Source organism: Spea bombifrons, chromosome 8 (assembly GCF_027358695.1).
Source record: "Spea bombifrons isolate aSpeBom1 chromosome 8, aSpeBom1.2.pri, whole genome shotgun sequence".
Taxonomy (NCBI): Eukaryota; Metazoa; Chordata; class Amphibia; order Anura; family Pelobatidae; genus Spea; species Spea bombifrons.
Window position 1 is genome coordinate 8,190,590 of NC_071094.1, and position 24,956 is coordinate 8,215,545.

Sequence of the window (24,956 nt, forward strand, 5' to 3'; positions counted from 1 at the left end):
TTATGGAGTTATTCATTACCTCGGCTCCGGCCATGTGACAGAGCCGGCTCTGCCCCACTCTGTGCTGGGTGTGTGTCAGGTGTTCGGATCTCTCCATGATCGCCAGCGATACCCCGTCACCATGTCCAGCTGCCCCATCGAGGACATCTTCCTGTACAAAGTGCCTGCTTACACCATGTGCAGGTTTTATGAGATCATGGACTCCCTGGACGACTCTCTTTGGAAGAAGTTCGGTGAGTTCTCAGAATCAGCCCCCCGTGCAGCAGCGTCCGTGGCGCAGGACCGTTACTGGCCCCGCTGGCAGGGATCTGGGTCCCGGAGTCACGCTGGGGGTCCTAAATAAGTCCAGAACCGGGGATTTCTCCGCGAGTTTTGTGATCGGGGGAGGGGGTGCTTTCTGTGATTTTGGAAGATGATGCTTTGGGGGTTTAACCTGTTGCTGTTTACTTCTTGGGGGGGGCAGGGGCATTAGTGGGTTTGGGGCAGCTGTCATGTATTGATCGGCTGTGGATTTATAGCTGTCGGTGTCGGTCGTGGATATGATGAGTGGCTTTGGAGCTTTTAGGGAGTCACAGGATGGGTGAACGTTGAATGTGACAGACAGGGAGTCGGGGGTCTCTGATGAAAACTTTTAGGGTATCGGGGCTGTCAGATTTGTTACTACTTATACTCCTTGGAGTAACACGGGTTACCCATCAGTAACAGCATGAAACAAAACATACCCCATTACTACCTGGTAACAGCCTATCAGCCCCCCACCCGGATAGGGTGTTACTAGGTGCTAATGGGGTAATTTGTATGGGGGGAGTTAATCCTTGGATCCATACAAAAAAAATACCCCGTTAGTACCTGGGGATGGACCTCGGCTGCCTGAAGAATGGCTGAGCTCAGCTGAAATACTTGCATCTGGATCGTATTATTGACCCCTCGCTGCTCATATGTGTTCAGCAGAGACCAGTCTTTCCTTAAACCCATCCGAAAAAGATCTGGGATATTCAGATTTTTGATGACTGAAGCTGTTTCGCTTTACAAAACATTTGTTACGAGTTAGCAAATAAAATGTGTCGCTTCTGATGTTTAATTCTTTCCTCTGTTTGTAATATTGTATTTAGTTACTGAGAGTTAAGGTTGGAACTGCATCTTTAATTACTGATTTCCCTATTCATAAAGTACAAATGTTTAAAAACATCGCCTAAGCCCCAAAAACAAAATTTATTCCACGGTGGATAATGTTTGAAGACGGTTGGGTGTCATAGGAGTCTCCTAATGGTTAATTGCCCTTCTCTGTGTAATTAAGTATCATAATTCTGGTATAAGAAGTGCGTTTATGAGCCTGTTGCAAAGCTAATAAAATTAAACTTGAAGTCTGACCTCACCTGGAGGTGGGCTGCCTCGGTTCTTGTGGAGACGGAAACGTGGTCATGTAATGTGGTGCTACGTGACCCCGTGGTAATAGTGCAGCCAATCAAACAATGGGCAAGCAGCTAGAGAAAGGCTCTTGTGGAATAACATAAGTGTGTGAATTAACGTAAGTGTCTGTATGTTTTCTATATGTTCGTGTGAATGTGTGCGTGTTACCATGTTTGTTAGGGTGAGTGGATATGTGTGTGTTCGTGTGAGTCTGTATATGTTGGCATGAATGTTTTTTAGCATGACTGTGTTGGTGTATATATGTATGATTGTATATGTGTAATAATGTGTGTGTTAGCATGAGTGAGTGTGTTTGTGTCAGAATGAATGTTAATGTGTAAGTGTGTTTGTGTCAGAATGAATGTTAATGTGCGAGTGTGTTTGTGCGAGAGTATAAATGTGTGTGCTAATGTCTATGTTGCTGGGGGGGCACTCAGCTTTCCTGTCCGCAGACCAGAAGTTGGCAGCTCTCCCCTGACCTCACTCTTATTACACATCGCAGATTCTTCTCCCCTTCAACACTTTTGCTGCCCCCATAACAACACGGGCAATGGGAATTAGACGGTTAATTGTTGCTTATGTATATAGATCAGTTTATGGGTTAAGAACTAATTTTCTTACCGAGTTTTACAACTTCTTTACCAAACAACAAACATTTGCAGGGTTGGCTCTGCTATACATTCGAAATAGATGGCTGCTTAAGGGGCACCACTATGCGGTTTATTCGTGTGTTGGCACGGAGGGACGTGCTGGAAACGTAGGACGCCTGGGATGCTAGAGGAAGTCTTAAATCCATCGGCCTCGCGGGTTACAGACCTTCCTGCAGTAAGGATCCCAAGTCATTTCATTTTGGGTGTGAATGTCTCTTTTCCGGAAAGTGTGCCTTTTTATTAAGGCGTGTAACGTGTCTCTTTAAACACCCAGAAGAGCTTTTCTGTTCAGGGATTCTCACGTCTCGAACTCTTTCATTTTAGGTAATTTTCCCGTCAGTTGAATCACTCGTTAGGGCCCGTTTTTTCAAAATACATAGAGTATTAATTTTCTTCTGGAATAATATTCCAATATATTTATTTATTTCTAGACTGCAATATTTTTGTTTTTGTGTAAATATTTTCTAAGTTGTAGCTTTAGGAACTATATTTATATTAAGTTGATATGGGGTTTGCTACAATCTTTTTTGTTTGTTTATTATATTCATCGTTAGGGTTGGACTGAGAACAATGAGGCAGCCCAGCGGCCACCTGATGACAGCCAACAGCTGGTTATGCGCGGCACGCCTCGCTTTTGGCATATCCATCCGGCGGCCGCACTCTGTTGGCCAGCTTCCCACTGGGCATTAGCCTGCTGTGCCAGGTGGCCGGTCCGGACCCGTTCATGTACCGCTAGAGAACATTGATACGTGGGATGTTTAATGTCCTCTGTTTTTTTCAGATCACAGGGTTTCTGCTTACCTGCTGCTTGTATTACCTGCTTTCCCATATCGCGTGCATCAACATCCTTGTGACTTGATTGTGATCGGGGTCGGATTATTTGGAGGTGTTAATCACCACGGAAACCAATGTGCTCCTTTTGGTTGCATTCTTAGGAAAACTTTTCTTAGTAATCTGTTAATATTATTTTAAAATAAATAAGTTTTACATATCACCGTCATATTCCACAGCCCCATACGATGGGTAAATAGGGCGTAACAAGGAATAACAATTTCACCTACAGAAACAAGTGGGAAGGGTCCTGCTCAAAGGAGCTTACAATCTAGAGATGTTAAAACCTTATCCCCTCTCTTTTCACCCCCCCTTCCGGGGATCTATTCACTAAAGGGAGAGTTGTGGTTTTAACGCTTTTATTCACTATTCATTATTCATTATGAGGGGCCAGCACTGGCAGGTTTCTTCTTTTAACAAGTGCTGAACTGACCCTGTATAATGCATAATTCAACAGTCGTGGAGACTGCCAGCTCTCCCTTTGGTGAATCTCTCACTCTCTCTCACTCTCACTTTCACTCTCACTCTCTCTCTCTCTCACTCTCTCTCTCACTCCCTCCTGGGTTATTCTGCGAGTTGGGAATCAATCGCTGATAATCTGAACTCTAACTATGAACGAGGCCGGTCATCCACCCCCCGGTACGATAGTCTGTACGGTTTGCAGCGCTCACCGTGTAAAGGGAGCGGGGCTGACCCTGTATTTACCCCGTAGATACGCATCAAACGCATTCTCTGCATAACATGCATTGGAACACTTCCCGCACCCGACGCTCGGCCAGAAGAACAATCAAACTATTGTTTGGGATTTTCGTGCCGTGTTCGGACCCTTGGGGCCCCTAGGCCAGCGCACACGGGCAGTGATGTATCTTCCTTGGCCTGACCCAGCACCCTGGCCGCCACGACCATCGTTTTCTCTGCCGAGTGGCTTTTAAAGCGGTGAATGGTGGGCAAAGCCTGCACGGTGTAAATGGGCCGTTTGGGGAGACCTCCCTTGTAACGGGCCCACTGAGCCATGGCACCAGTGCTAATCACCCACCCGTGACTTGATAGACTGGGCCAGAATAGTTACGACACACAGGCACCCATGGTGCGCCACTATTTTATTTGTGTTCCACTTATCTCTGGTTGCGTTATTCTAAAATATATTTTTTTAATCCCTACTTCTGCTCTGTTTTAAAGATTAAAGGTGCTGTTCCGTTTAAGTAAAACCCTTCATTCCCTCCCTAGCGTGTTACGCAAATAAAGCCGCAGATCTGCCATTTTATACTCTTCTCTAAGGGTTTAACCACATAACAGCATTTTAGGAAGCTTTTGCAGTTTCTATGGCAACAACCTATCAATCCTTGCTTTTGAGTCACGTCAAGCATTCCCAGAAACATTCTGAATTGGGCACAATTTTGTGGTTAAATGATTATTTCTGAGAAAGGTTTACATTCAACATTGCCACGTATGGCATTTACTTATAAAAGAGTTAAACTCTCCAGAGTAGATGGAAGAGCATATTTAATCTTATCGCCTGCTAAATCTTGGCTTGACTTCAATAGAACGTTTGCAATATCCACAGGCTCGGCGGGGTAAAAATAATATGTCGATTCCATGCATGTTTAAATGCCTCACTGTATTATCCTCCACCGCTTCTGCTGGGAGGCTGTTCCATTTATCTACCACCCTCCCAGTAAAGCAAAACTTAAATAAAACACATTACTTGAATGGTGCAGATGTGCTTGTTTTCTTGAATTGGACGGTATATAGTGCTCTTATTTTTTTATTTTTTTTTACATTTGCTTGGTTCTGAAAATTGAGTCCATACTTTTTGTTGGTCCGATATAAAAAGTGATGTAAATTACGGAAAAAAAAATGGGACCTCAGAAGTCTCCTTTTCAGGTTATTTGGCTTATGTTTCTCCCTCTTTTTTTTCTTTAGTGCCATTGTCTTTATTTCAGTAAATTGAAAACTGAAACATTTTATTAACCCTTTAATATTTTCTAGTAGTCATTGTTACAAACGTTGGGAAGTCCCTGCGACAATCCCAGCCTTTCTCCGAAATCCCGCTTTATCGTAAATCCTAGAAGAAATATGTTGGGCATCCTTTATCCGGCCCACGCTGCGCCTTTCAAACATATGATGGTTAAAGGCTTCTGACGCCACAGGCAATGCTAATGAAGTCTGCTCCTCAATAGACTTTCATAGGTGTATGTGTCTGGCTGGGTGATTAGGACCGAGCTATTCTATTGTTTCCAACAGACAGTGTGATACGAATCTAGTAGATTGGGCTAAGATAACACAACTGGAAAGCATAGAAATGTTCTCGGGCAGCTGCATATTAACATTATATTCTGCCAATCCTGAAACTCTGGGGAAAAAAAGCTAAGAGTTTAATATTTCTGAAGATACGCTGAATCTGACGCTAGTAGCATTTTAAAATATCTGTGATTTTCCCTTTAACGTGCAGCCCCCCCCCCGCGCCCTCCTGCCTTCCCGTAATCAGGTTTTATGTAATAACTGCTGAAAGCTGTTTTTATAGAACAGTACGCGCATTAGGATGGATGATTTTGTGTATCATTAACTGGCTTTTTTTTGCTTGTTAATTGTCTTAAAAATCTTTTTTTTTTAAAGGCTCGTCTTAAAATATATTAAAATTAATCCCCCACTGATTTTAGGCGTGGTTCTGTATGTTTCGTGTTGCGTGTGCTATGGTTTCCCCGGCGCAGAGCAATTATATCTGGAATATTTTCTTTCACCGTAGTAATTGCTCGATTGACATCACCTTCTAGGAAATATTTATGAGAAACTCCCTTTTTTTTTTGTCCGCATGCGAATGAGAATTAGTATATCCTGTCTGAAGGGGTAGGGGTTGCTATAAGAAGATAAAGCAACTGGGGGCTCAGGGCCCCCAGTGATCTAAGGGCCCCTTAGTTGTCAGAACATAGCCACATGCTGCTGCCTTGGTTGGAGAAAGTAACCAGGAGACCCCGGCGCAGCTGAGTTTCACCCGGAGACTCTGAGCCAAACCTGGAGAGTTTCCATGTATGACGACAGCTGCAGTCATATAATAAGATCACTTGCAGTCATATAATAAGTACAGTAGTAATGGGAGATGAGGTCCTGCCCTATAGAGCTTACGATCGGTGTATTATTTACATACAGTACCGTCCAAAGTTTTTTTTTTTTTTTTTTTTTGGGCAGATGTGAAAAAATGCTGTAAAGAGAGCTTTTAATCGTTTATTTTTTTATCATTTAACAAAACAGAAGAAAAATGTAAATCGAAATTAATATTTGGGGTGAGCAGCCTTTGCCTTCCAAACCGCATCAGTTCTTCTAGGGACCTATATTTAGGTGTATAATTAAACAATTATACCAAGCGGGTGCTAATGGTCATTAATTTAATATGTAGGTCAAATTACGATCATTAACTGTAAGAGGATTAAAATAAGGTAAGGAACACCCAAACTCAACAACAAGGTGAGGTTGCTGAAGGCAGTTTAATGTCACCAGGTAGTTATACCGCCTCGGCAAGCTTTTTCTCCGGCAGAAATTTCACGGCAGACACGGGTTTCCAGCCGTCCAGATGGAAAGGAAATTAAATGATAAAAATAACTTCTTTAAAGCATTCTTATGTTACCAAACGTTTTTCACGCATGCCTAAAACTTTTGCACAGTACAAACGTAATCTTTTTCCATCTTCAGTCTATGCTGCTGCAGGCATTTTCTATTTTCTTCCATTCATATTAATTCATGTATTCTAGTGTAATATGTTGTGATCTTATTAACACAACACTTTGTTGCTAGCTTCCCTGCTGAATCACTTCTACAAAACACCCTTGCAGCCCAGACAGGTCTGTGTTTCTGTCATCGGCCTAAGGGAGATAATGATGTCATACTTGTGGGCAACTTTTTCCCCCAAAAATGCAGGTGACCTCAACAAGGCTTATGAGCTTCTGTCATAGCGCGAAACGCGTTAACCCTTACTGCTTGTCTCCTCGAGGTTATTGCTGACACCTTGCTGCACACTAAAAACATTTTAAATGTTTTTTTTTTTTATCTCAGTAAGGGTCATTTTCCCTTGATTCTCCATATGGGTAATGAGCAGAAAACCTTTTTATTTTAATTTACAATTAGCTTCATATATTTTTATTTAATAGTATAATAAAGGGGAGGAATAATAGGTACAGTAGTCTGTAGGGCATTATGAATGGGACACAATAGATATGGATTCATTGGAAGAGGGGATGCCGGCCCCAAAGAGCTTACAGTCTAAGTAGAAGTAGGGAACAATATGGAGGAGGTAAGTGTGATTTACGAGAGTGCGTGCGAAATAAAGGTTTGTAAGTTACTAGAATACAATAAAAAGTCCTCGGTTAGTTCGGAAGAGGGTTTTAGAAGCTTGGCGAATGTCTGGTGGTCAGAAGTTTGGGGTATGGCGCAAGGAGTAGTTGTAAAAGGAGCAGCCGCTAAGTGCGTTGGTTTCAATACATTTATTTCTGTGTGTTTTACTCGCAGCTTCCATGATCGTTCCGGATCAGACTCAGCTGCGGCTGCTGGAGCAGCACGGGTTGCGTAGCCGCACGGAAGAGGTCATTTGGCAATGGATCAACAAAAATGCCCGCGTTGGGGATCTCCTATCGGTCCTGACTACTCTAGAGCTGTTACGCGCTCTTGATGTCTTTGAGAACTGTAAGTTGTGGACTTAGAGGTAGGAGGTTAGAAACGCTTATAGTTACAGCTCTGATCGATGAAAATGTAATACAGATTAATTATCCCTTATCTGAAAATCATGCATCTGAAAGCTACTCGCTCCTGGGGGGGACCGGAAAGCTCCTGTTGCTGGAGTCTGTCTGTGGTTTGTCTGCTGGCCAGAGAATGGAGATCGGGGATAATATACACCTGCCCGCCATACTCCGACACCAGATCCGTTATCCGGAATTATCCCTTATCCAAAATATTTCTGGTCCCAAGCATGTCGGATAAGGGATACTCAACCTGCATCTGTATTTGGGGGGGGGGGCAGTAATAAAACAAGCGTTCACTTGTTCCAGATGGTGTTTTCAAGGCTGCAGAGATCTACCTTTTTAGACTCGGTGTGTATCGCGTTAAGGTGGTCATGACTTTGCATTAAAGTGTATTCATGTTATTATTCAGAGCATTCGGCTGAATCAAAGCTACATTTATTAATGGGTTATGGTAGTAGGATTCAATAGTTTAAGTTGTGTGGGTGGTAGATAAATGGAACAGCTTTCCATCAGAAGTGGTAGCGGCTACTATGATGAGGGTATATAAACATGTGTGGGTTAGGGATATGACTATCCTGAATCTAAGACGAGACCCACGGCTGATTAAGGTCTAAGTCTCTACCGCAGAAAAAACAGGCAAAAAAGAAACTTTTTAGGAACTAGCTTGGGCACCTATCAGGAAGCAGAGAATGAAGCTGATCTGTATAGCAGATAAAAGTGTTCACAATCATCCCAACTTCATGTACCCCAAAATGCATTCTATATATATGTTTATAGTCTGTTGCGGATTTACAGAGCTCATGTCACATTTAAAAAGTCTGATTATTGCAGTCCAGAGATCTGATTTGCTATTTTTTATTTTTATGTTTTCAGGGAGGTCAGAGTGCAAATCTCGTTTGTCTCCATCGCAGAATGCCCCTCAGCGGAGGCGCTCTTCCCCTCCTCCACCATATCCGCATCCTTGCCCTGCCCCAGAGCCATGTCCTGCGGAACAGCAAGAAAAAAAGCAGCAGCCCCGGACAGGAGCCACGCCAACGCAGCCCTATGGTACGCATACATTGATGATGTCACTGATTATGTCATTTATGTAGCTTGGCTTTGGAATGGAATTGAATGGTGCAGTCAACTGGTTTTAAAACAGCTTTCGTAAATAACCCCCATCATACTTATCCATAGCCAGCAATAGTTCTACTTTACTTTACAAATTATGTGTGTGCATATTATATATACAAATACATTTTATTATTCATTTTTTAATTTGTCTTCTTTTTCTTAGAGCTACCACCTCTGCCGCTTCCTGAGCCTCCTCCTGAAGACCTCCTCTTAAGTAGTACTTGCCCTTCCCAGGCTTCCAGCACAGGGGGAAGCAGTGACAGGGCACTCAGTAGCATCCATTCTTCTGTGCAGGTATATCCCGAGGACATAAATACACCCTTTGCTGTGCGTGTCACACCATGTCACCCCCTTACCTTAATGCTGGTTCTTTTCAAACTTTTTGGGTCTGAGGGACACAGTTTGGCTGCTGCTTTTCCAGGCTGAGGGTTGTAGAAACATTTTTGCTTCATTCTTGCCCCTCTATGGCCAGGCTTGTCCTTGCTGCAGATCTAGTGTTGACCAGTATCTGTATCGTTTAACTTCAGGTTGACTTTAAGTTAGTTTAGATAAAGTATTTCCGGTGAAGCACATCCTTCTGCCTTACAATGGCTACTTATTAGGCATCAAACCAATGCGTCTCCGGCATATCGCTCTCCCGACCTGGAGATGGCCTCGCTTTGCTTTTAACGGGTGGCTTTAGTGGCGCGGGAGCAGATAACGTGGATTTAATACGCCGTGTCTCTTCCTCAGGAGTCTGTTGTTTCCACTGGCTTTGTAGAGACGACCAAGCATTTTGTGTGGAATTTCAACGAGCTTGTCCAGGGTACGAACAATTTCTCCCGCTCCCTGTTGATCGGGGAGGGTGGTTTTGGCTGCGTCTACAGGGCAACCATGCGGAACACCGAATATGCAGTCAAGCGGCTGAAGCAGGTGTGCTGATCACAGAATGGGCTCTGTGTATAATGTTTTCTTAAATCTGCTTTGATATTAGAAGTATCTGGAGAATGGACATGTCTCCGAGTCACAGGTAAAAGATAAATGCAAATAAATCCCCTTTCTAGCAAGGACTGATAAAGAGCCGGGTTTCCACACGCGTCCAACTGGACACCTTCCCTTATGATAAATGTTCCCTTTTTTGCATAGTCCTGGACTACAGAGCTGTTTGCCCCAGGAGATAGTATGAACAGTAGTCACCAGGTGGCCAGGTTTACATCAATGTGCATGTCTGCTAAGTGATGCCATCAAGCAGGCATGAGAAATGCTGTAATTACAGGTGGATCGGCTGGCAGCCTCAGCCTCCATGTTCCTGGTAACCGTTGTGTAGGAATGTGGTGAGGTTAATGCCAAAGATCTCAGGAACTGATCTCCTACATTGTAAACAAAGAGCTCTATTCTTAAACGCAGCTACACAGTGTCCGTATACCTGGGAACTTTCTGACTCCGGCTACCCGGAGCCCCTCTCTCGCGTGACCGGGGAGTGGGGCATGCTGCAACGCCACCCAGGGGTTTCCACCTTAGTGACCTGGAGAGTTCCCAGGTATGAGGGTCAGCTCTGGCCTTATGAGCCGAGACTGTGTTTCTTGAGAAAAGCCTTAAGTGAGATTTAGGCAGAATGTTTTTACTGATATTGCACCGAGTACCTTCATAAAATATCAGCTCCTAAAATTCATGGCAAATGGCCATTAGTAGACATTTATTGAAACCGTCATCATGGCCGCTTGTGCTCTTTTGTTAGGACTCTGAGCTGGAGTGGAGCACAGTGAAGAAGAGTTTCCTCACGGAGATAGACAAGCTGACTTGGTAAGCGTGCGCAGGTACCTCATGTTTTCTCTACAATTCAGGTCCTGAGATTTCCCAAACGTATTTACATATTACAATATCTATTGTCTTCTTTTTCTAGTTTTAATTTAAACTTTTTTTGTGTTTTAAATAGCTAGTATGTTTTATTTTGTCTAAAACGTCAATTTGTAAATTGTAAATCAAATTGCTACATTGTTACGTTCTAAGGTACGGTGTTGGAAATTTGGTGATCTTCCAAACCAGTGTACAAAAATGATATGGAAAGAACTCTGAGCACATTAATACGCATTCTCTTCATGTTTTAGAATAGTTTTCTATTTTTTTCATGCAGATTGCTGGAAGAGTAATCCCTGTAAATTAACCCATTTGTACATATTTTCTTGTTTCTGCAGTCTTCGACATCCCAACATAATCGATCTGGCCGGTTACTGTGTACAGGGAGAAGAATACTGCCTTGTCTATCTGTACCTTGCCAACGGTTCACTAGAAGATCGTCTCCACCACCAGGTAATGGCCAGCAGGTGCGATGGCCAAACCATGGGTTGTCATACCTTTAAAGTCCCCAGTTCGCCCACTCAGTTGTCCCATATGTTCGGGAGATTTTGCCCCTTCTTGTAGGAGAAACGTTCCAGGGAAGCCCCATCTGATTATCATTTCCTAGCATGCGTTACTGTAAGGTCACCCTCACCCCCCAGGAAAGGACTTGCGAAAGTCTGCAGGGAAAACATCTATTCTTTGAGGAACTGAGTAGGGAAAGAAGTTGGAGGTCACCGGATGCCCTGTAATGAGGATATAACAGTACAACATAAAATACCCTTTGCTTATGGCTCAGATGCTGCTTTCCCTGCTTCATTACACACACCCCAGGGTTAAAAGTAAGGCTCACTTGATTTAAGGTCATAGTACAGTTCGTTTGAGTTTCATTTGTTGAGGGAATAAACGTATACATCTTGTCTTAACATGCAGGGCAGTTTCTCAACACTTTCCTGGCAGCAACGCGTGGGCATCATGCAGGGCGCAGCCTGCGGCATTCAGTTTTTGCACACTTGCCAGCCAAGCATCATTCATGGAGATGTCAAGAGCTCCAATATCCTCTTAGACCAGGCGCTTGTCCCCAAACTGGGGGACTTTGGTCTGGCTCGATTCAGCCGCTTTAGTAATGACGCAGGCAAAAGCCGCACCGTGGCACAGACCAGTACCGTGAGGGGCACGTTGGCCTATCTGCCGGATGAATATGTGAAGATGGGGAAGCTCACGTTTGAACTAGACACCTATAGCTTTGGTGTGGTGAGTAGGTTTCATAAAACGTACGATTAAGTCGAGGGTCACAGATGAGTAATGAGCATGTGCTGATATTTAATTCTTGATGTTTGGTTTGGAGTTCTAAAACATTTAAGAAAGATATAAAGCTACACATAATGAGTAGAACACCATAAGTACCGTGTTACAGTGAGAGTCTACAGTCAATTTTTCTACTCCTAGTGCAGGCTTCTCTAATTTCAGATGTGGTCGTACTTAGTGAAATAATATTTTCCTATGGAAGTTTCTCACCAGTCTAAGGACACTTTCTTCTCCGAGCCAAGTCCTTGGTGCTCTATTTACTCCAGAGCTGGTGCTTTGGGTTTCTTACTGGAACCAAAATAAACATAAAGGCCTCCAACTGTTGCTGGAAAGAGAATATTATTCATTTTTTAGGAATGTAAAATAGGCTGACGTGATGGCCCCTTTAACTTTTAGCAGTTGCTGGGGCTTTCCATCTCTTCTCTGCTATGGATGTCTATAATAATAACATTGAAGACGCCTTGTGCTGTAACCTGTTGTCTGTTTCGATCAGAAGGAGGATAATGTAGGGTTAATAGTGTACGGTTTAGTTTCCGGTTTGCCCCAAACCCGTCTCTAACGATTCCTCAGCACAGGTCCCTCTGAAGGTTAGTTGTATTCAGGTTAGGAGGTAGAATGATTTCTGTAGACTGCTTTGCTTATGGTTGTGTGCCTTGAGTCTCCCCAAACTTATTTCATTTAAAACAGTTTCATCCATGAATCCGCTGTTGCACTGAATAGTAGACAGCCCCTAGGTACCTGCTTCATGGGCTTAGCCAGTGGGTGCTGGAGCAAGTCCTGCTGTAAGCGTGTGGCATGTCACGCGATGTCGGATTACACGATATGTTTTAATGGAGGAATTTCATTCTGCTGAAAGCTTTATCGGTCAGAGTTCCCCTTTAGGCGTTCTCCTGGCTCACGCAGCAGGTTGTTAGATCCGCCATCTTTCCGTTTAGATGTGCCGGCCTTTCCTATCACATGAGGCGGGCAGACGCGTCACGCTGTCTCTTTGTTCTTCTATGTTTTGCCAGGTGCTGCTGGAGATTCTGACGGGGAGGAAAGCCATTGAGTGTGAGGGCAAGTCTCAGACCAAGTACCTGGTAAGGCCCCTCTGTTTGTAGATGGTGACTTGGAATGACTATTAGGGATGAAGTAACCTGCTGATGCTTGGTTTAGAAGCCTGTATTATTATATCTTATGCTTTAGCTAGGGCCCCAGACTCCTAGGTACAAACCCATGTCCTTGTGAAAGGTGAATAGGGCATAACTGGGAAGAGCGTGAGAACTATAATTCACATATGACCAAAAAGGGGGCACCTAGACATTCTTATGGGGTATCCAGCCACAAGCAAGCCATCCAAAACATGCCTATAAAGTGCATGGCGTGAGCACGCAAAGGATCACATTGTGGTGGAAAGGTGGTTCACCTTATTCCACCTGTGGTCATATGTAAGTCCCAAGAACCTCATGGGGGTAATTTTGTAGTGAAATTCAGGACTGCGAATGGATAAATTACGTAAGTTCTGCCATTGAGTTTACTTCAGCTAAAATGACTCTTTATACCTAAATATCTCTCCAAACCATTTAGATGATTGAAAAACAAAAATCCCCAGCAACAGATGATTGAATGACTCTCCCTCTTTAAGTGTCTTCTGTGCTTTACCGCTCTAGAAGGATCTAGTGAAGGAAGAGGAGGCCTCCTTGGAGGATGGAACCAGCGCTGGCAGACTGAACAGGCTCTCCCGCGTCTCGTCCCGTATCTGTCGGCACCATTTAGACTCCAGCGTAGGACTCTGCCCTGCAGACGCTGCTCAGGAGCTTTCCCTGCTGGCTTGTCGTTGCCTAGAAAGGCAGAAGAAGCGTCCAGATATGGTGGAGGTACGCGGCTTTGTGTTTAGGACAGACGTTTGCATTGTGTTTGGGCATTGAGCTGTATACCATTTGTTTATAGTTTGTGTATTGGGGACGGTTCCTGCGCATGCTGTATCGCACGTGCATTGAAGTTCGTTGAACCGATAAGAGTAGAAGTCACTCCGTGAGCGAACATACAGACTTCGGCATTTGGATTCAAACTAATTTTCATTTTTGTTAAAATTCGTAAAGCGCTCCCATTGATTCTAGCCAGTCAGTGGCAAGAATTGTAAGACCTCAGAGGAGGGCAGTTGCAGGGACACTGAATTTTAGATGTAATATAAGGACGTTTTTCTTTACTCGAGAGGTTGGTAGATAAATGGATCAGCCTCCTAGCAGAAGTGGTAGATGCTATTACAGTGAGGGAATTTAAACATGCATGGGATAGGCATAAAGCTATACCTTAGGGCAGACTAGATGGGCTGAATGGATCTCATCTGCTGTCGTATTCTATGCTTCCGTGTCCCTTTAACTCTGTGCAGAGTAGCCGGGAATCTTCTGCAGCATTATTAGACTGCAAAAGCTGGAAACCTGTTTGAAACATAACTGTGGTGTCCTGGGCCAGTGCGGATACCGCAGCCCAATCGCTGAAGGGAATCCCGGCTTCCCCTCGTTTTCGGTTTTATGATTTTTGGTTCCCGACATCTTATACAAGAGGATGCGCTGGATCAGATATCCCGTGTTTGGCTGACTGCGCACGCGTATGCACCAATACTATTAATATGATGCTTTATTTGCGACAGAGCACCTTCACTAATGTTTGTGTGATTAACCCCTTCCTGACGGCTATATGGTGTCATTCACCACAATCAAATCATCCTCACCCAAGCAGTCTCATCTTCTGTCTTTCCCCCTCCTCCTCCTGGGTTGTATAGGACAGGCCCCTCTTCTCCATATATATGAGTATTTATTAATGTGTGTCAGTTTTCTTGTCCTTTTCTGTATATTCTCAATTTGAATGTTGTTGCTTTTTTACTTTTGTGACAGCACTACAAAGACTGCTTGCGCTCTAAAATAAAAACGTTCTGTTGTCATGCGCTCCCAGTGTTAATACCAGAACGATCCCTCCGGTGCTGGCCTAATGTATTTTTAGCGTTCTGGCACAAGCGATATGTGTTGCCAAATGGGGATTTGTCTGTTTACAGAGTCCATGTATGGTGTGATAGCCGAGGCTTTCTCTCTGGCAAAGCTTAAAGACAGATCTGATTTAGAAAAGTAGCGTGTGCCCGCTGCATTTATTTAAACGAGTGTATCAATCACAGGTTTTATCCTATTAAGAAGGCGACCCTGTTCATGATTGGGCCCTGGTCAAATAATAAAATAATAAGCAAGGGCCATGCAGGGCCAGCGGGTTGTCCGATATTCACAGCTGGAGACAAGACATAGAAATTTGCATCATCTGTTTACAAGCTTCATATGGCACAACTGAAAGCACTTCTGGCAGAGGGATGGGGATGGTGGGTTTAACGTGTAGTAGCTGGGCATCTGTTGTGTTATTCTGCATGACTTCTGTGTGTTTCATTTCTAGGTTTTTAACACTCTGAAAAAGTTGCATGAGTCTCTTCATGTTCTTGAATTCAGGAAAGGATATGAAACTCCTCAGCCTTCCGCCATGCAAAATCAGAGTCCAGTCTTAGAAGATATCACGTCTAGTTTGAAGGCCATGGTCCTGAGTCCGGAGGAGAATACAGACAGATATACCCCCTATGGAAACCCAGCAGCGGCCATCGCAAAAGGCAGCGTCCGGCCATTCAGCAGCTCCGTCTCCCAGTATGAAGCCAATTTGGACAGTTGCAGTGGTATTTCCTCATGCAAAAGGACTTTTCAGAAAGGTCCGAACACGCCAGTAGAGAGCGATGAAAGTGTTCCTGACTTCTGTGACACAGCCGCCTCCCGTGGACACAGTGACTTGAATGTTCTCCATTCAGGCAGAGAGCAGAGCGGCCATTTAGCAGCTGCTGCAGCCTTTCTAAGCCAGAATCCAGCGCACAAAGCGCGGACCCAGTTGCCACCTGCTAATACTTTAAGCGGACAGTATTATTACTCTAGCGATTTGGCCGGAGATAATAGCTTGTCATCTGCTGGATCACCAGGTACGCTGCAGATAATTAAAGGGAAATGTTCACCTAAAAATATTTTTTTCAGGTCCTTAATTGTATATAAAATCTCGTTGGGCTTCTGCGTGGTGTGTACTGCATGTTGTGTTCATACCCCCGTACGTCCCTGGATAGGCTACCCGCAGCTCTCCCACTTCTGAAGGGCTTTGCCAGGAGTCGGGACTAGCTGTGTGTGAAGGTGTGGCTAGCCATGAAGGGGAGGGGCAAACCATTTATATGGGCGTGGCTGCTTCCAGATACTCTTAAGTGGACAGTGAGTAGGAGGGGAAGTGAGTGTTGAGTAGGGCGGGGCCAGATACCATTCCACTGGGGAAAGCGGAAAGCTACCCGGAGATTCAGAGAAACAGCTCTTCACCCGGAGACTCCAGGTGAAACCCGCAGAGTTCCTAGGTATGGTGTATATACCGTATGACTAAAGAATCTAAACACGCAAAAACTTGAAGGAGGCGATAAAGGAGTGTTAAATACAAGGTGCTAGAAGGAAGTATATTTCAAAGGTTGGGAAATATTAGGACCAGAGGCCGTTGTTTGAAGCCTGGCTGAATGGTCGTTATCTGACAGTTCTGTTTTGCTTGTGTCATTTTGCCTCCTACATAAAGAAACCAGCAGACACAATGTATGAAATTGTCAGTACATACAGCTTCCATAGTCGGGTCTCAGTATTGTCTCTAAGGACTAAGCATGAGCCAGAACATTGTTTTTGACCCCTGCAGATTGGCCCACCACCAGAGTTGCAGCTATTTTTAGGTCACTACGTTCTTACGTAAGAAGTTCCTGTGTATAAAAGAGAAGTCCGTCGACCGCAAGTAAAATAGGAAATAGTAAAATGTATACAGCCCCTTTCCCTTAATAAGTATACTGATTTCTGATGTATCAGAATTCCCAAGTCAGCGATACTTCTGGGCATCATCCAAACAATTGCTTGTTTATCTACCAAGAATCAGCCTCCAGAGGTCGTAGAAGTCAACTGATATGTTCAAAAAAAATGACAGGTTCACACAATTTGGTTCAAATATCACAGGCGTTGGTTAATATAAATTTGGCAATATCCAAAAAATTTTAAGAAAAAAATTTGTTCTGATACCCAAACGTAAACACAGTAGGGTTTATCATATTAACCAACTCGGAGGGTATCATCCTGAGTTTAGGAGGCCGCTTCCAGGGTCAGCCAATGACTGTTCTCTCGCCCTGAGTCTTGTTCTGAATAAAGAAATAGACATTAGGCGTCTCCTGCTAATGAGTCTAAACCATATTCAAAAAGTCACCTCCCTGGGAGGACATTAATTACCCTCGAGTATCTCCGCTGAGAACCAAGCTGTTGGAGTAATTGCAGAAGGTTCTTGGTTAGGGAACTTGCGACAACTAGAGGAGGAGACCTGAGAGAAAAAAAAAATCTTCGTTTTTGGAAATTATAAATAAATTAATAAGTAAAAACCTTCAAAGAAAACACAACATGCTTCTTCTTATTTTGTTTGGCATCAAAAGTGAAAGCAAAAGCTGCCGTTGGTTGCACAACAAGATCTTTGGATCTTGAAGTCTTTTTAATGAAAGCTCTTGTCGTGTGTTGAATTGCTTATGTCCTCAATGTCGGCTGATGGACAGTTAGGAAGAGTTTTGTTCCTCTGCTAATACGATCACCTCCTTTTTTTTTTCCCATCAGCTATCCTGGTGCCACATCACCAGATTGTCGTGAATCCAGCCAAGCAGAGGATTGTGGAGCAGTTGGCGCTGTATGATCAGGGGAAAATAAACAGCTTGGAGCTTCTCTCCTCTGGAGTCAGTCCAGGTAACCAGCTTCAGAGCAGCGTCCCGGCCCTCGCAGCTTCCCAGAGGCTGCTCACTTCCAAAAACTGCTCGTCTGAAACGATCGGAACAGGTTTTACCACCATCGATCTTCTATAAAGCGAACGGGAATATATACTGTCCTACTCCACTCATGTAATGCGTTCCTGCTGTATGTTAGTACTGCAGTCATGTTGGTTCAAATGTAATGGCACAAAGTGAGCTAAAACTTAACTCTCCTGAGCAGGAAAGGGCAGCACAGGCCAATGAGCGGATGTCCGTTTCACCGTTAGGCTGAGCTCAGTACTATTTTACATGTCTTGGGGTTCACTGTTGAGTCCAGACGTGGACCTCGTTGCTCACTTGTGCCTAGAGAGATACCAACCTCACCCCACTGACAAACCATGAGGACGAAACCTACCTCTGGGGCTGTTTATTCCTTTTGCCCCATGTTCTAGTTCTGGGCATCCCTTGTGGGCCAGATCAGACTCGTATGTCTGTGGAAAAGGGACGCACTCTAGGGCAGTGTATGAATCTGCTGTCCGAACGAGTTAATCTCTCAAACCTTTTTAATAGTTAAATGTATGTAATGTATGTAAAGACTTTAGGCTCGTATTTTTGGAAGTGGGCAGCGCCTGGAATAATATTGAGAATACAGTGTAACATTTAAGTGAGCTGTTTTTCAGACTATTAACTAATGTCCGCTTGCAAAGATTACATATGAGTTTATAATATAAGATTATAATGTGAGTGTGTTTGAGCAGAGTCCTCCTCACCTTTAGTTTCTGTTTACCCCGTGTACAGCGCTGCATAAATTAATACGTAATAATATTAATGTTACAAACGAAATGATTCAAAATACAAATATATATATTTCTCATTAAAGGGACACTACAGCCATTATTATTATTGTTATTATTGTTGTGTTATATAGCACCATCTTATTAAACAGCGCTGTACAATGGGTAAACAGAAGATAACTTGTAGTATATAACATAACAATTGGATTTACAGAAGCGAAGGGTGAGGAGGGCCCTGCTCTAAGGAGCTTACAATTACATGTACTTTAATGCTTCTGTTAGCTGGATGGTCCCTATAAAATTTTTGTTCGATCCATTTTCCAAATGCATAGAACCGAGCTGGTGATTTCAGGTTTACTGACTTTAATGTTAATTATTTATAAAAACTTTATTTATAAACTATTTTTTTCTTATTTAACACAACCCAAGCACCAGAATAAGAGCATCTCTCTCTGCACGCCGGTTGAATGCGAATACTTTAGGCACTTTATGTTACAGTTTTGTATTAATATATCGAGGAGGGTTCGGCTGTTTCAGTCGGTGGGCAAATACTAAAACAAAGTGCAGAAAAGGACTCAGCGGGGGACGTGCACTTAGCCCAAGACAATCAAGTCGAGGTTTACAGTTACTGGGTAACCATAGCAATTTGTGATCTCTAATGGAACCGAAAGGCGCAGGACTCCGCTGATCGAGATATGATCTTTAGCTCATGTAACAGAAATAAGATATTCTGATCGTATATATGTTTTTTTTTAATTACTTGGGAAAGTGCTTGAATAACAAGACCCCCCCAACACACAAAAACACATACACACACTCGCTCACTCCCCTGTGCAGTTTGCAATAGTCATTTGGATGGCACCGCTAGCATACACGGTCTGAGAAGAACTTTATGGAAACCCCATTAAAGTAGGACAGAAAGGATCCAGTTATATAGGTATTGCTGCCTAAAGTTCATGTTCCTTCAGATTAGATACTCTTGCTTCTCGTTTCCGTACCCCCATCTTCTGCACAAACGTGTTATTTCTAAACGCACATGCCCGCTGATGCAGCCTTCTATTATCCTAATATGCGGCCCAACCAGTAACGCATGGCAAGGTCCAAGCTGGAGTTGGTGTACGAGCCAAGCGCCCCGTTAGACGAGTAGGACAACGCAATGGCTTCTTCCCCTGGAAAGTAGCGTGCTCGGAAACGAGAAGCAAGAGCGTCTAATCTGGAGGAACATGGACTTTAGCCTGCCCTGTCCAAATCCTGAAAACCACCTTGAAATGTTATGATTTCCCTAGTGGAATACGAGCTGAACATGCATCTATCGGATAATGTAAGGATCTACCGAGAACCTTGTAAAGACAACCTTTCGTATTTCTGTTTAAATGCATATTAAAATGTAAATAAATATTTTAATGTATGTTTTGTAGGACAGCTCTCAGGCGATCGGAGGTACCCGGAGGAAAGTGATGACTTTCCCAGTTAGCTGCTACGCTTTAAGAAGATACCAAATGGCATGAAGTTCTCACTACGGCGAGGAGCAGCCGCACATCTGCTCCTTCCTAGCGCTGAAGAAGCCTCGAAACATACACAGGAAAAAGCTTCTCAGTCCCGGAGTCGTTTGCTTTTGCATCTTTGCAGCCTCGAATGTGTTCGCGGGATAGAAACAGTATTTGTGGAACTCCAGGAATGCGAAGGGCTTCGGTTCTTGTGTGCGCTCACATGCTTAACATTTCCTTCCACAGCACAAGCCTAAGTGTTACTGTTCATTCAAATTTAATTTGTATAATACAGCGATGGGAGAATTGTTATTTATTTCAGGTGGTGTGGTACAGAATGCTCCAAGTGTATTTGTCTAGTTTTCACATCTTCAAATCTGTTAGCATCAGTAATCTATGCCTTTTAGTACCCTTGATAGCTTATCCTATTCTGGCATGGTACAAAACTGTGCCAAACATTCCCTATTTATTAACTTTACATCCACGTAACACTCTTTACCAGTCACAACACTCCTTCTATATGTATTGAACATCTACAATGAGGAACCCAGCTGGTGTGAGGTCAAGATGGGAGCAATCTCGTTTCCCGCTATGTTGCCTTAAAACAGTGCCTTTATTTAAAAACCTAATAGAGTAGTTATACTAACCGCGTAACATATAGGCTATACGTAGTTTTTATAAATTACACCTAATGATATTAAAAGCTGTATAGGCATCGTACGGCCGTATTTAAATACTGGAGTATTCCAGCCACGCTTTGCATCATGGGCATAGAATACAGTGTTATTTCTTTGACATTTTTTCCCATGTAAGTCTTTTATAAATGACATTTTAGACCAAGAAAAAAAATGCACACAAAGAAATAGGTTCAAAACCATCTATTTACATTACCGATACCTTTTTGTCTATTTGGCCAACAAAGCTAATGTATTGCCCTTCTCTATGTTACATAAACTAGGCAGCACTGAGAAATATATCAACTTGGGCCATTTTTTCCATTATTTAGTAGTGATTTCCTGGTTATGTTTGGGAAGAAACAATACCTACAGTGCAATAGTTTGGGAAATCTTGTTAAAAATTTAGGGAACAGCACTTGTTCTGATGGAGTGGGATTGTAATCGATTGAGCAATAAAACGACCGCTTCCCAATTCCCATTTTAGAACACAAGCTATCGAATTATTTTATGTGTCGTTTGTAGTCACGGTTGAACACAACGTAACCTACCTCTATGTCCGCACTTAGACCTGGTGGCTGTTCTTAGACTGCTTGGTGTAATTGATCGTAGGTTGTGTAGACGGCATCTCCTTTCCTCCTGCAGAATGTTAGTGGATTATACTTTCATCGGCAGAGAGTGTAAAAGCTCAATCGGTGAATGAAGTCACCTTAACATGAACGATAGAAGGCGTTCTTTAAGGAAACCCAGAAGATCTATCTTAAGCTCTTCAGTTCTGCAACAAACTACAGAAGCTTTTCTATAATTACCATGTAATTATGTTAAACAAATGTGCATTATGGGGGATCTGAACCTCATTATCTGTGCCTGTGATGTAAAACACCAGGCGAATGTCTCGCTTTGTCGTTTCCTTTGTAAAACCAGAACTATGTGACTTTTTCTTGTACATCCTCTGTGGTCCTTTAAATTTAGACCATTCCCAGTATTTTAATTAAGTACAGTTACTGCTTTCTCTGCAGCATGTGTCGCATTTTATTTTTTTTGTTACTGATCAGCTACTGCTGTAAAAATTAACAATATTAAGAAATATAAATTCTTTCCTTGGCTAAAGCATTTATAGAATTGTGTTTTTTTTTTCATGCAAGTATTCCCTGCTTTAGGTTAGTCTAGTTTACAATATAATTCTCTAGGAGGTTTATAAATAATTTATGGGATTATTACCGTATTTGCTCGATTATAAGACGACCCCCCAAAATCTAAATATTAATTTAGGAAAAAAACAAAGCCTGAATATAAGACTACCCTATAGGAAAAACGTTTTACTAGTAAATATTAATTCATGTAAACTATTTTTTCATATTTAATAAAAGCTATGATCGAGAAAAATATATTTTCTTTTATTTGCCAACCCCCCCCCAGTTATGCACATCTACCCCAGACTTGCCACTCTGCCCCCAGAAATGCCTTTTATCTAGGGCTGCAACTAACGATTATTTTAATAATCGATTAGTTGGCCGATTATTTTTTCGATTAATCGATTAATCGGATAAAAAAAATGAATGTAAATTTTTCATTTATTTAAAATAATTTACTAAACAAATGATGTTAAATACAAACAGCAGAATAAAAAAACTTTGATAATACATTTCTTGTCTTTATTTCCCAACCAGCCCCCCAATATATGCACATTTGAGCCCAGGCTTGCTACGCTGCCTCCCAGATATGCCATGCTGCCCCCCCACATATGCCACGCTGCCTACCACAGCACTCCACGCTGCCTCCCACATATACCACACCACGCTGCCTCCCACATCTGCCACGCCACTCTACCCCCCACATGCCACTGTGCCTGATACGCCTTATACCCCCTGAAACACCACTCCATCCTCCCCAGACATGCCACACTGCCCTCCCCACATATGCCACGCCATGCTGCCTCCCACATCTGCCACTCCACAATGCCTCCCACATATGCCACGCTGCCTCCCACATCTGCCACTCCATGCTGCCTCCCACATCTGCCACTGTGCCTGATACGCCTTATATCCCCTGATACCCCACTCCATCCTCCCCAGACATGCCACCCTGCCTCCCAGACATGCCACTTCTCTACCCCCAGATATGCCACTCTACCCCAGATATGCCTTATACACCCTGATACACCACTCCGTCCTCCCCAGACATGCCACACTGCCCTCCCCACATATGCCTTATATACTGTATATGCCTTATACCCCCAGATATGTCACTTCACTGCCCCCAGGATTTAGATTCCCCTAAATTAACCCTAAACTCCCCATTAACCATAACTGCCCCTAAATTAACCCTTAACACCCCCTTAACCACAGCATCCCCTAAATTAACCCTAAAGACCCCATCAACCACAGCATCCCCTAAATTAACCCTAAACACACCATTAACCACAACTGCCTCAAATTAACCCCAAACACCCCATTAACCACAGCTGCTCCTAAATTAACCCTAAACACCCTATTAACATAACTGCCCCTAAATTAACCCTAAACACCCAATTAACCATAACTGTCCCTAAATTAACCCTAAACACCCCACTAACCATAACTGCCCCTAAATTAACCCCCACCTCCCCTAACTTTCAGTAGCCCAAATATATATATATATATATATATATATATATATATTACATACATATATACACACACATATATACACACACACACACATATATATATATATATATATACACACATATATATACATATATATACATATACTTACAGTTAGATGAGTGTCACAGCCATGTGGTTCTGGCCTGGAGAAGGAAGGGGCGGGGCCAGTTGTCACAGTGATTACAGGGAGGGGGAGTAAGTAGGAGCTGCTGCTGTGAGACAGTGAGTCAGACTAAACTGATTATATAATGAGGGGGATTTTTCAGAGCGTTTGCTCTGAAAAAACCCTCATTTTATAATCGATAATAATCGATTCAACTAATCGATAATGAAATTCGTTGCCAACGAATTTCATTATCGATTATTATCGATTTTATCGATTAGTTGTTGCAGCCCTACTTTTATCCCCTATTTGCCACTCTGCCCCATGATGTGCCTTTTAACCCTCTATATGCCACTCTGCCTCCAGAAATGTCTTATACCCTCCTATATGCCACTCTGCCCCATGATATGCCTTTTAACCCCCTATATGCCAGAGTGGCATATAGGGGTTTAAAAGGCATATCATGGGGCAGAGTGGCATATAGGGGGTTAAAAGTAATTTCTGGAGGTATAGATAGAGCTATATATATATATAACTGCTAACAGCAATCACACTCCTATCAAGCCAAGGCAGCCAGTACATGCTGGAACCTGGGGATGATAGGAGTGTGAGTACAGCCTCCCTATGCCATGCTACCACCACCACCCCCTTACACATCCATGCTATCACACACACTCATTCACAAACATTTAAATACTCATTCATTCCATTAATCACACATACTTGCTCAAAAACCCTCCCCCACCACCTTACCTGACCTGCAGCTCTCACTCGAAGACTTCTGCAGGGGCCCGGCTGTGCGAGCAACTTCTCTGGCCCCGCCCCCAGAGGGGGAGGCAGAATTATTTGATACTCTGCTAGCTTCCTGTTCTCCTGCTTCTAGTAGAAGAGATGTTGCTCGCGACCAAAGCACCGGTAAGCAGCCTGGCCGCAGCGGACATTTTTTTGAGGTCTGATTAGAAGACGATCTCGATTAGAAGACGAGGGGTATTTTTCAGAGCATTTGCTCTGAAACAAACCTCGTCTTATAATCGAGCAAATACGGTAATTAAAGTTGGATTTCGAAGGGGAGTCCGTCCAGATGTTCAGTCCTGCCGCCGCCACCACCCTTGGGCACCTGTTACATGTTGGGGTTATGGAGTTGTGGTCCAACTGTGCATCATGAGGGGTCAGCCTTTGCAAGTTTGGCCTGTAAGAAAGGCTAAGCGTAGGGACAATCCGTGAGGTTCACAAATTTAATTGACTCGATTTCGCGTTATACGGGGCCAGCAATACTGCTCTTGCAGGAGAAGCTCATTGGGGGTTTTTCCTTGATAATGGATAATGAGACAGTTGAAGTTGGAATTCTCCTGGAGATCCCCTCTTCAGTGGATAAATTGTATATTATTTTGGCTTCTGTAAAGCAACCAAGCAGTTTACAATAGTCTCTTGTTGAAAGGATATTCTCAAAACTTTTGTTAGAAAACTGAGGACTTCATAATTCTGAAAATGAGTCTTAAGACCATCAAGGTTTTAAACAGTTGAGACAGACTGCTTTTTTAAATGCAACACAGAGGAAAATACTAATCCTCATCAGACCGATCCTGGACGGTTTAGCCT

At 43.1% G+C, this 24,956-nt stretch overlaps 1 protein-coding gene across 1 annotated transcript; it reads left to right on the plus strand.

Moving 5' to 3' along the window:
* On the plus strand, nt 1-20,035 carry IRAK1 (interleukin 1 receptor associated kinase 1). The gene is made up of 13 exons (XM_053473916.1): nt 1-233; nt 7,392-7,565; nt 8,495-8,668; nt 8,898-9,028; nt 9,467-9,646; nt 10,452-10,516; nt 10,909-11,023; nt 11,483-11,803; nt 12,868-12,936; nt 13,507-13,713; nt 15,275-15,839; nt 17,524-17,649; nt 19,864-20,035. Exons 1-13 carry the CDS (start codon nt 122-124, stop codon nt 19,917-19,919), a joined length of 2,295 nt encoding a protein of 764 aa, XP_053329891.1. The 5' UTR covers nt 1-121; the 3' UTR covers nt 19,920-20,035.
* Nucleotides 20,036-24,956: the final 4,921 nt, after the last annotated feature.

What these genes read in the sequence shown, in the direction of transcription:
- IRAK1 (XM_053473916.1), top strand. Translation starts at nt 122, where the DNA reads ATGTCCAGCTGCCCCATCGAGGACATCTTCCTGTACAAAGTGCCTGCT. An exon ending in GCATCCATTCTTCTGTGCAG is followed by an intron (nt 9,029 to 9,466) that starts GTATATCCCGAG and finishes TCTCTTCCTCAG; the next exon opens with GAGTCTGTTGTTTCCACTGG. An exon ending in GTCATCTGCTGGATCACCAG is followed by an intron (nt 15,840 to 17,523) that starts GTACGCTGCAGA and finishes TTTTCCCATCAG; the next exon opens with CTATCCTGGTGCCACATCAC.